Consider the following 14,197-nt stretch of genomic DNA (forward strand, 5'->3'; position numbering starts at 1 on the left):
TGCCTCCAGGGTCCCCCAGTCCCCTCAACTCTCCAACCCCCCAGGGCCAGCCCAAGGCACAGGCAAGCCTCAGATGGTGGTTGCCCAAGGCTCAGGTAACCAGGGTCGGCCGAGGCTTGCACTGCCGGCAGTGGCAGCAGCAGAAGTGTGATGGGGGCGTCACCTTCACCTGATTGCCGGGTAGCCTCCCGCCCCTGATGGCTCCTAGACTTTGAGAGGGGGCAGGCTGGGCTGAGGGACCCCCCTCCAGTGCATGAATTTTCATGCACCGAGCCTCTAGTGGATTTTAATTAATAATTTACATGATCTTTCCTATACTGCTAAAGCTAAAATTTAAACTGAGAGGCATGTATGTGAGAAGAGAGAGAGCTCATGATAAAATGATACAGTAAGACCTAGTTTGTTGATTCACTTACTAGGATCAACAAACCAGGATTCAATGAAATCTGATCATTTTCTCTGCACTGTAACTAAGGGAAAAAACACACACACAAGAAAACCTTTAAATCAGTTCATGCCTGGAATTCAATGAAAAGAAGCTAGTGAAATAATGTCTGGGGTTGCTTCATATTCAGTTTCCTGCCATCTCTTACATCTTGCAAAAACTCTTAACAGCTATTTGGAATCACTGACAATGTGATAACACCCATGTCCAACCTCTTAAGGACTCGATGATACATATCCTACAGTGAGGAATGTACACATTTCAACAAGAGTTGAGACAACAAAAAAGGTAAGGGGAGGTATTTCAGACTGACTTGGAGTTATCTAGAAAATCTAACAAACTCCAATACCCCATGTCCCAAAGAATATGATTATATTTCCAATCCTAGCTCCTAACCTTAAAAATTTCAGAGAGCATTCCACATTGTTCAAAGTAGAAAATTAACTAGAAAATAAGTGCCACAGAGTTAGCTCTGCACAGTATGTAAGATCTTTGCCACTGAAGCAATTTTAATTAAGAAAAAAAGGAGTGCCACAGTACAGTGTGTAAGGGAAAAAGAGACTGAAAACTGGAGAGAACAGAGCACAATAGTTGGAGGCAGATATGAGGGCTGGGCCAAGTGCGAGCTGGGGTAAGAGGTCAGGAGGCGGTGTGTAGATATCAGAGCCCACAAGCACTGTGCAGGGCTCAGCGGGGCTCATGCCAGGAGGCAGAAGAGAGGAGAGAATGAGGTGACGAGGTGCTATCTCTCGGAGACATTAATGAACAATGTGAAAAGAGAGTGCAAAACCTTTTGCAGTCCACCCAGGAAGGGCTTGAGCATGAGCCTCTAAGCATATTTATTTCTAAGACTAGTAGCCCATTTGCAGGAAGAATCCTGCAACCGGCCGCTGTGGCCGCATGTGCTGCCACTGCCGCCGCCGTTGCAGCCGCCGCACCTGCACCCGCGCGCCACTGCTGCCTGCCCCGCCCCGCTCCACCCAGGCTTTCCCTCTGGCAGCCACCTTGCTTTCCGCTTTTCCTCCCTCTTCTAAGTTGTCTTCAGTCTTCACTCCTCCCTCCCTCGGTGTATGCAAATTAACCGCCATCTTTGTTGGGTAATTTGCATACTCGCCCTGATTTGCTGGTGGGCGTGGCTTTGGCTGGTGGGTGTGGCTTGGGTGTAGTGAAGGTGCGGTCAAGTTGCATATTACTGTTTTATTAGGTAGGATACTTGGGAATGTGGAAGCAATGGAATAGAATGTCCCAACCTGTTTCCTCAAAAGACTGACATCCTGCTGGCATTCTTCTTCTTCCCAATGTGTCTGCAAATACTCTTTAACATTTTCTTTGATGTAAGGAAATAAAATGTCCTGGTAAAATAGTAAAAGAAAATAACAACTATTAGCTTTAGTAATTTGCATGAGATGAAGTTCTTCAACAATCTCACCTTAGCTAACTGTAGCAAATAAGCCACTGAAATTATGAAAATTGCAGTTGTGGATATATGAGTGAGAGACATAGACCAATAAACAAATAAAAAGATCAAGAATCAGTAAACCATGGCCCCCAGGCCAAATCTGTTCTACATCTTATTTTTGTATATGAAGTTCACTGGAACATAACCACATTCCGTGCTTTCTCTCTCTTCCCTTGGACCTCTTCCTTGTTACAAGCTTCTGGGCCATTACATTTTCCTAAATATTATAACAAGACAGTGAACAAGGACAAAAGAGATGAAAGAAACTGGCGGAAAACTGAGGGATGGTATGACTAGGACATAGTTAAAAGATCCATATGAACAAAACTATACGTTTGTTGTTGGTTTTTTTTAGTATGCATAGTTTCCCTGGCTGGTAGAAAGATTTGGCTACATAATTAGAATGGTTTAATATTTCCCAGAAGACCCAAGTTCAAATTAAACTGCAGTCCCAAATGAAAGTACACAACACAAGAAGGTTATTAGTGGCTTTTTTTTAAATGGTAGGACTGAAGTGCTTATCTCTCTTCATAATACGTTATTTAAATTTCACCTGCCCTAGAAAAAATAAAGAAGTCATTCAATTTTGCTTGTTTTCCTTTGGTAAGTAATAGATTATTCATCAAATTTTTCAGCATACTTGACAGAAAAGCCTTGTTTAAGCTCAATGAAAACTCATTCTTGATCTAAAAGAAGAAAAATGAAGAGCTAAGATTGACAGCTTTCTTTTCCAAGAGATTCCTTTTACCCTACTGATATATTTCTGATTTTCTTTAAATTAGTTAATTTTCCCATCATGCCCCTCCTTAGCCCTTCCTTTTCCTACTGAATGTCTCTCCTCCACTCACACACTGGGGTAGGGCTGCAAAGTGGCCCCCCACTTGAGAATGCCATCTGAGAAGATGCAGCAAAATTGAAGATACACAAGCCATTTCTTTTCTGGGCATATACATATAGAGAAACTAACACATGTGCACACAAAGAGGAAAGGGAAAAAATGTTTATTGCAGCACTGGGTATAATTGCAAAATAACTGAAAACAACCTAAATCTTTACCAGCTAGAGAATAGATAAATGGGTATATCCATACTCTAAAAGATTATAAAGCTGTTGAATATTAATGTACTAAAATTATATTTATCAATATGAACATAAACTCTAACATATGAATGAAACTCTAATGCAAATGAAATGGCCTAATTTGGCTCAGGGGTTGGACATCGACCTATGAACCAGGAGATCATGGTTCGATTCCTGCTCAGGGCACATGCCCAGGTTGTGAGCTCAGTCCCCAGTGTGGTGCATGTAGGAGGCAGCCGATTGATGATTCTCTCACATCACTGATGTTTCTACCTCTCTCTCCCTCTCCCTTCCTCTCTGAAATATAGAAAATATATATATTTTGAAAACACAAAAAATAAAATGGGATGTATCAGGGCCTGTTATATCTGTAATGTTTTATCTATTTTTTTAAAGATCTGAAACAAACATAATAACAAAAATTAGCATCATGGTGGGTGCATGGTAATTACATTAATCTTTCTTCCTGATTATTTTAATTGTTTCATTATTAAAAAACAATCAAGCCAACTTCGATCCCTTATCCTACCTTTAACTGCTTCTTTTTCTCTTGGTCATCCTCCCCCAGTGTCCTGACTCCAGTATTTCCCAACTCTTAAGCAATTAGAAATATTCCTGGGGGAAACTATTGGTTAGATTCAGGACCTCCTAGTAACTGAAGAGTTGAAGTACCAAAAGTTGTAAAATGCATGCAGTTCTATACTACTTTGTGCTTCACAAATTCCTATCTCCTATATCCAGTTTTACTGGTGCCAACAAAAATTCATGAAAAGAATTGGAAATGCTGAGAGCCCAGTTCCTTGACCTCTGTGGGAGAGGAGATGAATATGGAATCCAGGCAGCATGTGAGGCCAGGGTCCTACCTCTGTCTTTTACTAACGGTGCTCAAGTAACTTATCCTCTCTGAGCCTCAGTTTTCTCATCTGCTACATGGGAATAATAATACCAAACAAAGGCATTGCAGTGATTAGATATAGAGATAAATAGAAAGCACTTTCCAGTGTCTGTGTTTTGCATTCAGATCTTGCTATCCACACAAACATCATGCAGCCCAAGAGTAAGTTGGGATCATAGTACTGGTCTAGTGCTGTCTCATTGGACATAATTTACCACTGGCCAGCCTCCAAATTCCCATACAGAACTTTGGGAATAGAGATACTATATAGCTTTTGCAAATTTAAGCTATCTATAATAACTCACTGCATTTAAAAAAAAATAGAAAGCACTTTCTACCACTTATTATATTCTCCAACACAATTTTTAAAAATTGATTTCAGAGAGAGAGAAACATCTACTGGTTGCTTTCTGCACACACCCTGACTGGGGACTGAACCTGAAACCTGGGCATGTGCCTCGCTAGGAATCAAATCAGTGACCTTTCAGTGCATGTGATGACACTCAACCAACTGAGCCACACCAGCCAGGGCCAGACAAAACTTTAAATTGGGCAAGAATCACTTTTGATCCAAATTCAGTGATAAATAATAGCAGAAAAGTTTCTAGAGGATAAATCTTAAACACAACCAACTCATCTATATATATATATATATATAAAAGCCTAAGTGACCATCGCAACCGAACAGACGACCCAACAGGCTGCGTGGGGTGACGAGGCCAGCAGGGGGGTCAGTAAGGGGTGACCAGACAACTGAGCAGCAGGCTGTGTGGGGCGACCAGGCCAGCAGGGGGATCAGTGAGGGGCAAACAGACGACCGAGCAGCAGGCTGTGTGGGGTGACCAAATGACCCAAGAGTAGGCTGCATGGGGCGACCAGGCCCGCAGGGGGGGCAGTGAGTGGCGACCAGGCTGGCAGGGGGTGGCAGTGAGGGGCGACTAGGCCGGCTGAGGGGGGCAGTGAGGTGTGACGAGGCTGGTGGGGGGGGGCAGTTGGGGGTGACCAGGTAGCAGGGGGGGCAGTAAGGGGCGACCAGGCCAGCAGGGAGGGCAGTAAGGGGCAACCAGATGACTGAGCAGCGGGCTGCGTGGGGCAACAAGGCCGGCAGGGGGGTCAGTGAGGGGCAAACAGACGACTGAGCAGCAGGCTGCGTGCGGCGACCAGGCCCGCAGGGGGGTTAGTGAGGGGCGACCAAATGACCGAACAGTAGGCTGCATGGGGTGACCAGGCCCGCAGGGGGGGCAGTGGAGTGGCGACCAGGCTGGCGGGGGGAGTAAGGAGCGACTAGGCCAGCTAAGGGGGGCAGTGAGGTGTGACCAGGCTGGCGGGGGGGGGGGGGGGGGGAGGGACAGTTGGGGGTGACTAGGTGGCAGGGGGGGCAGTTAGGGGCAACCAGGCCAGCGGGGGTGGGGGTGACCAGGCCAGCAGGGTGGCAGTTAGGGGTGATCAGGCAGGCAGGCAGGTGAGCAGTTAGGAGCCAGTGGTCCCAGATTGTGAGAGGGATGTCCAACTGCAGTTAGGAGCCAGTGGTCCCAGATTGTGCGAGGGATGTCCAACTGCAGTTAGGAGCCAGTGGTCCTGGATTGTGAGAGGGATGTCCCGGATTGGAGAGGGTGCAGGCTGGGCTGAGGGGACCTCCCCCATGCACGAATTTCGTGCACCAGGCCTCTAGTCTATCTAATAAAAGCCTAAATGACCATTATGGGGGAACTATCAGAACGACTGGTTGCTATGATGTGCATTGACCACCAGGGGGCAGACGCTCAATGCAGGAGCTGCCCCCTGGTGGCCAGTGCACTCCCACAGGGGGAGCGCCTCTCAGCCAGAAGCCAGGCTCATGGCTGGCAAGTGTAGTGCAGGTGGCGGGAACCTCTCCCGCCTCTGCAGCAGCGCTAAGGAGCAGCACGCTGAGCAGTAAGGAGCCTGCTGCTAAGGAGCAACGAGCTGAGCGGTAAGGAGTAAGCAAGTGGGCAGTGAGGAGCGAGGGATCCCGGATTGCAAAAGGGATGTCCGATTGCTGACGTACATCTGATCCCAGGGGGTCCCGGACTGTGAGAGGGCGCAGGCCGAGTTGAGGGACACCCCCCTCAGTGCATGAATTTTGTGCACCGGGCCTCTAGTTTATTCCATATTTACTGAGTGAGGATCTACTGAATGCCAGGTACTTCTAATAATGGTGTTATAAACCACAACCCTCTCCTCAGAGAACTCCCAGAAATAAAAGGTGCAAGATTCCTAAAAATTCTAAACATTTAGGAAAAGCTTTAGAAGTTAGAGATTACTTTGGAATTCCTGATCATCCAATTTGTCCCTTACCTCTATACATAAAACACTCCTCTGCTCTGAGTAAACACTAAACTAGGCAATGAAGCTAGAACTTAGTGTAACACCTGGGATATCATATTACCTGGGGGAGGCATGTTAGCAGACTGTTCTATTTTACTATAAAAGTATTATTGCATAATATAAAAGTACAGTTAACTAAACTGTGAAAATTTTATCTATTCTTTCAACATACTTATTGAGCATCTATTATGTAAAATAAATAAAATGTCTTCAAGGTGCTTATTTTAAAAAGCCAGTAATTATACCACAGTCTGACACGTGCTATGATACCATATAAGAAAGCTCTAAAAATAGACTTTTTAGAGCTAGTGCTTATTGCCCAACCCTGCCCACTGAAAATGTTCAGGCTTTAAAAGTAATTCCACAAATAAATGAGATGATAAATGTTTTAACTTCAGCTATAATCAATTTATAGATAATTTTAGAATATCATAGTACAAAAAAATGCAGCAATAAACCCAATATTCTACAAATGTGATTATCTTTTGTCCACCAGATACTAAGGGGTTGTTATGATTTAATAGTATATATAGCAAAAGGCTATAGAAATAAATGAGAGTATTTGTCTTCCAGGGGACTATGATTAAATTCTGCTAAATGCCAGAAGAGATACTATGCAAGCAGCAATCTATCCTACTCTATACAGCTCAATGGCAGCTTTCTGAAAGCTTCATTAAGGGCCACAAAATTTCAGAAGATCTAATTAAAGAAGTTGCCTCATAAATGCTTGGAAGTCCAAATATGGATCTGATTTGCGGTTATGCAGTTGTTTTAATAGAAAGGTCATGTAATCAATAAAAATAAAATTGTTGTTATACTATTTACTCGTCTTCTTTAAAGAAAACATGTATATAAAAAGGTAATGGGCCTTATGTTCATTACACCGTCATTTATAATAGCTGAGGTTTGGAAGCAGCCCAGTATAATGCTAAGTGAAATAAGCCAGTCTGAGAAAGACAAGTACCATACAATTTCATATATGTGGAATCTAATGAACAAAATAAACCAACAAACTAGAAACAGGTTCATACAGAGAACAGACTGACAGCTATTAGAGGGGACGTGGGTGAGAGGCTTGGTGAAAAGGGTAAAGGGATTAAGCAAAGAAAAACAAACAGCTCACAGACATACAACAGTATGGTGATCACCAGATGAAGGGAAGTGGGGGGAAGTAGGAAAGGGCAAAGGGGGTAAATGGTGATGGAAGGAGACTTGACTTGGGGTGGTAAACACACAATACGATATACAGATGATGTATTATAGAATTGTACACCTGAACCCTATATAATTTTATTAACCAATGCCACCCTAATAAATTCAATAATAAAAAAAGATAATGGGTAATTATACATCAATAGTTGTATATATTGCTAAATGATCACAATAAGTGTATTTAACATCTGTCATCATAGTTATAAATTTTTTTCTTGTGATGAGAACTTTTAACATCTACTCTCTTAATAACTTTCCAATATACAATCCAGTATTAGTAACTACAGTCACCATTACATTACATCCCCAGGACTTATTTATTTTATAACAAGAAGTTTGTAACTGCTTGAAAATTTCTAATTATGGGAATTTACTACTTCTTGGAATGAGTGGTCCATGACATTTGTCAGACAGGTGGAGCAGTTGTATTAGAACTATTCCTTAAAAAAACTTCACGAAACCATACTAAAATCTACCAAGAGAAGTGCTACACAGGGCCACACTTTGCTGTCCCTACCTTCATGGAGTAATCAGGGACATACCCATACTCTTTTGAAAGCTGAAGCCTTTAGGAAAAACCATTAGATTTCATTATTTGCATTCAAAATGAATAAATGTGTTGCTGATAAGACAACAGTATCTTTTAAATCCCATTAAGGATATTAAACTGTAATTAAAGAACAATAAACAATGATCTAATTAATTGTAATGAATCACACTGCACAAGGGAAGATTATAATTATAAAGGAGTAGTGTTGGGATAGATTTAAAAAAGCAGAGCTCTGGCTGATTTTCTCAGTGGTTAGAGGTCAGTCCACAGATGAAAGTGCTGCAGGATCTATTCTGGTCAAGGGCACTTAACTTGGTTGCAGGTTCTCCAGCTCCAGTAGGGGCCTATGGGGGAGGCAACCAATCGATGTGTCGCTCATGTCTGTCTGTCCCCCTCTCCTCCATCCCACTTTCTCTAGAAATCAATGTAAAAAAATCTCCTTGGGTAAGGATTAAAAAAAAAAAGAAGCTGAGAAGAGACAAAATATTAGTATCTCATGTTCCAGAGAGGAAAACCTGATTGGCCCAGAGTCCTAGACCCGTGGTTGGCAAACTGCGGCTCTCGAGCCACATGCGGCTCTTTGGCCCCTTGAGTGTGGCTCTTCCACAAAATACCACAGCCTGGGCGAGTCTATTTTGAAGAAGTGGTGTTAGAAGAAGTTTAAGTTTAAAAAATTTGGCTCTCAAAAGAAATTTCAATTGTTGTACTGTTGATATTTGGCTCTGTTGACTAATGAGTTTGCCAACCTCTGTCCTAGACCCTAACAGAGGAGGGGAAAGGGAAGGAATTGACGTTTATCTCCTGGAATCCAACTACCATCCCTACAAGGGGACCCTTTTGAACAGATGAAGAAGCTGAAGTTCAGAAAGGTTTTACTGCTGGTACAAAGTAAAGCCAGGACTCAAACTCCAATGCCTGAGTCCATCCAGCTTGTAAGTGCATGGGAGCACGCTTACTAAGATCACTCAACCCCCTGGATCCTGATAACATATTCTCTATAGACATTTCTAATATAGTTTTGGTTTCTCTAAGAGATTTGTATTAAGAAAATGAGAGATTTGGGTTCACCTGGCAGTTTTTACACGTTTAATAGAGAGTAATAACAATATGAATAGTTGTAGTAATAGTAGGAGAAGCTGCCAACATTGCCCTTACTATTCCAGGCACCTTTCTATCTATACGCAATCCTTAGTGATCTCATCTGATCCCATGATTTTAAATATCATCTATTATTGCTAATGACCTTCAAATCCACAGCTTTAGCTTGGACCTCCTTCTCTGAACTTGGAACGCTTACCCCAAATCTCTACTTCAATGTCTGAAGCCAAACTCCTGCTTCTACTTCTTCTTTTTTTTTTTTTTTAATTCTCACCTGAGAATATTTTTTTCCATTGATTTTTAGGGAGAGTGGAAGGGAGGGGAGAGACAAAGAGAGCAACAGCGATGTCAGAGACACATTGAGTGGTGTCCCAACAGGCAGGAGATAGAGCCTGCAACCAAGTTATGTGCCCTTGACCAGAATTGAACCTGAGACCCTTCAGTTTGTGGGCAGACACTCTCTCCACCAAGCCAAACCAGCTAGGGCTGCATCTACTTCTTATTTCTGAATAAGCAGTAGTTCCATCTTTCCAGATGCTCAAGCCAAATACCCGAGAATCAGTCATCTTTGACTCCTCTTTCTCTCACACTCCCAGGTCCAATCAATCCATCTGCAAATTCAGTCCTACCTTCAAAATATAACCAGAATCTAATCAATTCTCACCACTGCTCCTGCTACCAAGCACTCCAAATTCACTCAGTTGATTAATAAATGGCTTGAATGATCAAATTTCAATTCTCATAATAACCGTTTTAAACAAGTGCTATTATTTTCTCCATTTTACAGAGGTATAGGTTAAGAATAAATTAGTGAAGTATGATTACAGTTTATGTCAGGTCTCTCTTTTTTTTTTTTAGTTTGAACAGGTAGATACCTACACCTGATTTTCCCCATTGAAGAGATCTACTAAGCTTACTAAGAAAGCCCAGCCCCCCTCCCCCCAAGCCCAGCTGGCGTGGCTCAGTGGTTGGGCGTCTACCTATGAATCAGGAGATCACGGTTTGATTCCTGGTCAGGGTACCTGCCCGGGTTGTGGGCTCAATCCCGTATGGGGTGTATAGGAGGCTGCTGATCAATGATTCTCTCCCATCACTGATGTTTCTCTATTTCCTTCTTCCTTCCTCTCTCTGAAATCAATATATCTATACTAATAAAAGGGTAATATGCTAATTAGACCAGCCATCTTCCTGACGTCCGGAACTCCTTCCAGACAAAGCCACGCGGGCTGCGAGGGCAGGCGGCCCACAGTGGCAGCAGCAGCAGCAGCAGGGTGATGGGGGCGGCTCCTTCCCCTGATACTCCCGGTTGCATCCCAGAACCATGGCCCCTCCTTCCCCAGAGGCCATGGCGCAGTCCCAGGGTCCCGGTCCCAGTGCTGCAGCCCCTCCTTCTGGTGGGAGAGGGGGCTGCGTGGTCCCAGAGCCTCCGCAGAGGCTGGACAGGGTGCGACCGCAGTGCCTCAACCTCCCACAGCCCCTCTCCCAGCCACCCTGGCCCCAGATCGCCCACCCACCAGTGGGCAGGGGGTGGGGCCTGTCTGGTTCCGGTTGAGCCACACTTCCCCCAACCGCACCCCTGCTCAGCCAGAAGCTGGGCTCACGGCTGGTGAGCACAGCAGAGGTTGCATGAGCCTCTCCTGCCTCTATGGCAGGCGGGCAGTAAGGAGCAAGGGGTCATGGACTGCGAGAGGGATGTCGGAGTTCCAGCTTAGGCCTGATCCCCAGGGAGTCCTGGACTGTGAGAGGGCACAGGCCAGGCTGAGGGCCCCACTCACAGTGCACGAATTTCGTGCACCGGGCCTCTGGTGTGTGTGTGTGTGTGTGTGTGTATATATAAAAAGGTAATATGCAAATTAACCATCACTCCACCATGAAGATGGCGGTGCCCAAGTCCCCTCTGCCCAGCCCCATCCTCGGAGGCAATGGGCAAGAATGGGAGTGGGATGGGGATGCTACATTCAGTCTGAGCGCCACAGCGGGGCGCTATGTGCAGATGGAGTGCCCAGCCCACGTAGGGGCGCGAGCAGTGGGGAATGGGGAGCCCCTATTTGGGGAACAGCTGCACAAAGAGGAGCAGCACGGCCCCATGCAGCTCGCCCACCTCCTCTGGAGGAATTCCAAGGAGAGAGAGGCAGGGAATGGCAGGCTTCAGCTGCGCCTGCCACCTGCAGGCGGCACCGCTTTCACTCACTCACTCATGCGCCTCAGGCTCGTTCCTTCTGGGATGTGGATTGGCGGCACCAGCGGTGTGCGGCCGTCAGTTCTGGGTTAGAGGGCCGCCGCCTCCCGGCCCAGGACAGGCGGGACAATTTGCGTAGGAAACTAGGGTGACACCTCCTTAAAGGGCCCGACTCCCCAAAAAGGATAAGCTCTTTGCTATTGCACTGATCCGTCACCTTTAAGCATCATTCACACATTAGACACTTTATCCCTATCGTTAAAATGTTATAAAATAGATGTGTGCTTTTTTTAAACTTTATTTTCCAGATAAGGAGAGGTAGACTCAGGGTCTGAATCCACAATTGTCTGGGTGGAAAGCTTCTGTTCAGCTTTGAAAGCTGGGCGTGTGGCAGTGGACGACCATCCCAAAAATACTAGATGGTGAAAGGAGCTGGAAATGAGACAAAATGGTATGTGTGCATCTTCAAAGGAAAGTAGATACTGCTCCAGTCTAAGCACTTTCTAGGAGACCTTGACAATTATCGGCTAGCTGCCATTCTGAAACAAGCAAAGGTGAGGAAGGAGTACAGGTAATACAGAATGGAAACTGCGGTTTGGGCAGGTCAAGGACTTTGACCTAGCAATGCAATGCCATCAGAGTTGGGATGTTCTCAGATTCTCAGAACTTTGCAATTGATTTCTATTGTTTGCTTCAAGAAATTTCAAGCAAATGCCCTGAGAATTTATATATCTATAAGAATAAAAGCATAATATGCTAATTAGACCGGACATCCTTCCGGACGAAGGCAGGGCTGCAAGGGGAGCCCCTCCTGGGTGCCAGAGGGAAGCCAGTGTTGGCAGCCAGGGGAAGGAAGGCCTACTCTTGCACGATAGGCCTTCCCTTCCAGCCTGACACATCTGTACATTTGAATGTGTATATTATTTATACTAATAAAAGCTTTGGGGGCGATCAGGCTGGCAGGCAGAAGCGGTTAGGGGCAATCAGGCAGGCAGGCAGGCAGGCGCCAGCGGTCCCGGATTGTGAGAGGAATGTCCAACTGTGGGATCGGGCCTAAACCGGCAGTTGGAAATCCACTGAGGGGTCCCAGATTGGAGAGGGTGCAGACTGGGCTAAGGGACACCCCCCTCCCCCCCACCCCCGTGCACAAATGTTGTGCACCGGGCCACTAGTATATATACTGAGTGGCCAGATTATTATGACCACCTGATGTTTGTAGGCAAATTAGCAGTACACTGCATCGTATGGGATATGGAAGCCGAAGGCTGTTTGAACACCTTTGCTGTCTGCAGTTACCAAGATAAAACATCTCCAATTCGCACAGGAACACAAGGATTGGACAGTTGGGCATTGGAAAACAGTCATGTGGTCCAATGAATCACGTTTCCAGTTGTATCATGCAGATGGCAGAGTGAGAATTTTCACAGCAACAGCATGAAAGCATGCACCCCACATTCATGTGTACAACCCTTCAAGCTGGTGGGGGCAGTGTTATGGTTTGGGGCATGTTTTCCTGGCATGATTTGGGCCCTTTAATTCGTGTGGAACAACGTCTGAATAGCACAACATACCTAAGTATCGTTGCTGATCAAGTTCATCCTATCATGTTGATGGCGTACCCCAATGGAGATGGCTTCTTCCAACAAGACAATGCGCCATGCCACCGTGCTCATATTGTGCAGGAGTGGTTTCAAGATCATGAGGGAGACTTTACCTTGCTTAGGTGGCCCCCACAATCACCAGATCTCAATCCAATTGAGCATTTGTGGGATGAAGTTAAAAGAGCCATCAGGCAGCTGGTTCCACAACCATCAAATCTCACAGAACTGGACAGTGCTATTCATCAGGCATGGTGTCAGATTCCTCACATCACCTTTCAACATCTCGTGTAGTCAATGCCAAGAATCGCCGCAGTATTGAAGGCAAAAGGTGGCCCAACGAAGTACTGATGGGGTGGTCATAATAATCTGGCTACTCAGTATATGTATGTGTGTGTGTGTGTGTGTGTGTGTGTGTGTGTGTGTGTATATATATATATATATATACATATATATATATATATCCAGCCCAGTTGTCAGCCAGTCTCTTGGAGCACACCAAATGCCAAACATTGGTCTGATCAGCAGCTCCTCTCCAAAATCCCACCCAGGTCCCACTGCTGGGATTACCACTGGTTTCCAAACCGTGTGTCTTAGTCTCTCTTTACTTGGTCAAGGGTGTCAGCACCACACTTTTAAGACTTAAGGGAGCTTGTTATAAGGTGACATAGTGAATCATTAAGAAGAAAATCAAGTTGAGAAACGAATGTCTCAGACCTAGAAGACAAAGAACACTTCTCTGTATTAAAGACTTATCTTTGAAAAGAAATCTGTGTTTCTGAAACAGAGTCTCAAGTTCCAGGAGGGCTTCTAAAGACAGGGCTACTGACTTTCCACACAAATCTTTCTTTAAAAGAATTAAACAAACAAAAATGTGATTTTTTTTTTTACTCTGTTCATCCACATTTTAAAATATGTTTTTATTGATTTATTTTAGAGAGGGAGAGAGAGAAACATCGATTGGTGCCTCCCATATACACCCCAATCAGGAACTGAACCTGCAACCTGGGTTTGACCGTGACTGGGAATCCACTTGGTAACCTTTTGGTGCATGAGATGATACTTAACCAACTGAGCCACACCGGCCAGGGCTCCACATAATTCTTTAGAGAGGTGATGGAGAACCAGGTGCAATAAGATAAGGGTGAGCTGCCTTCCACCTCCACCACACCAGTATGGAAATTAAATGAGTTAATAAATGTATAAAAATTTTTATTAAAAAAATAAGCTTTTATGGAAAAAAGAATACTTTTTTTCTTTAGTGAAAGGGTGACATGGGATGAGCTGTAAGGATAGAAAATTTCAAGAACCAACAGACAAAGTAGGACTTTACAG

At 44.7% G+C, this 14,197-nt stretch overlaps 1 protein-coding gene across 5 annotated transcripts in view; it reads right to left on the reverse strand.

Moving 5' to 3' along the window:
- ENOPH1 (enolase-phosphatase 1) overlaps nt 1–14,197 on the reverse strand; it is a 38,742-nt gene that overhangs the window by 16,479 nt on the left and 8,066 nt on the right. For all 5 annotated transcript variants that reach the window (XM_079778160.1, XM_079778162.1, XM_079778161.1 and 2 more), the window contains exon 2: nt 1,696–1,797. In XM_079778160.1, coding sequence (XP_079634286.1) covers nt 1,696–1,797 — 102 coding nt within the window. The remainder of the gene's footprint in view (nt 1–1,695; nt 1,798–14,197) is intronic.

Source organism: Cnephaeus nilssonii (genome assembly GCF_951640355.1).
Source record: "Cnephaeus nilssonii genome assembly, chromosome: 1".
Taxonomy (NCBI): domain Eukaryota; kingdom Metazoa; phylum Chordata; class Mammalia; order Chiroptera; family Vespertilionidae; genus Cnephaeus; species Cnephaeus nilssonii.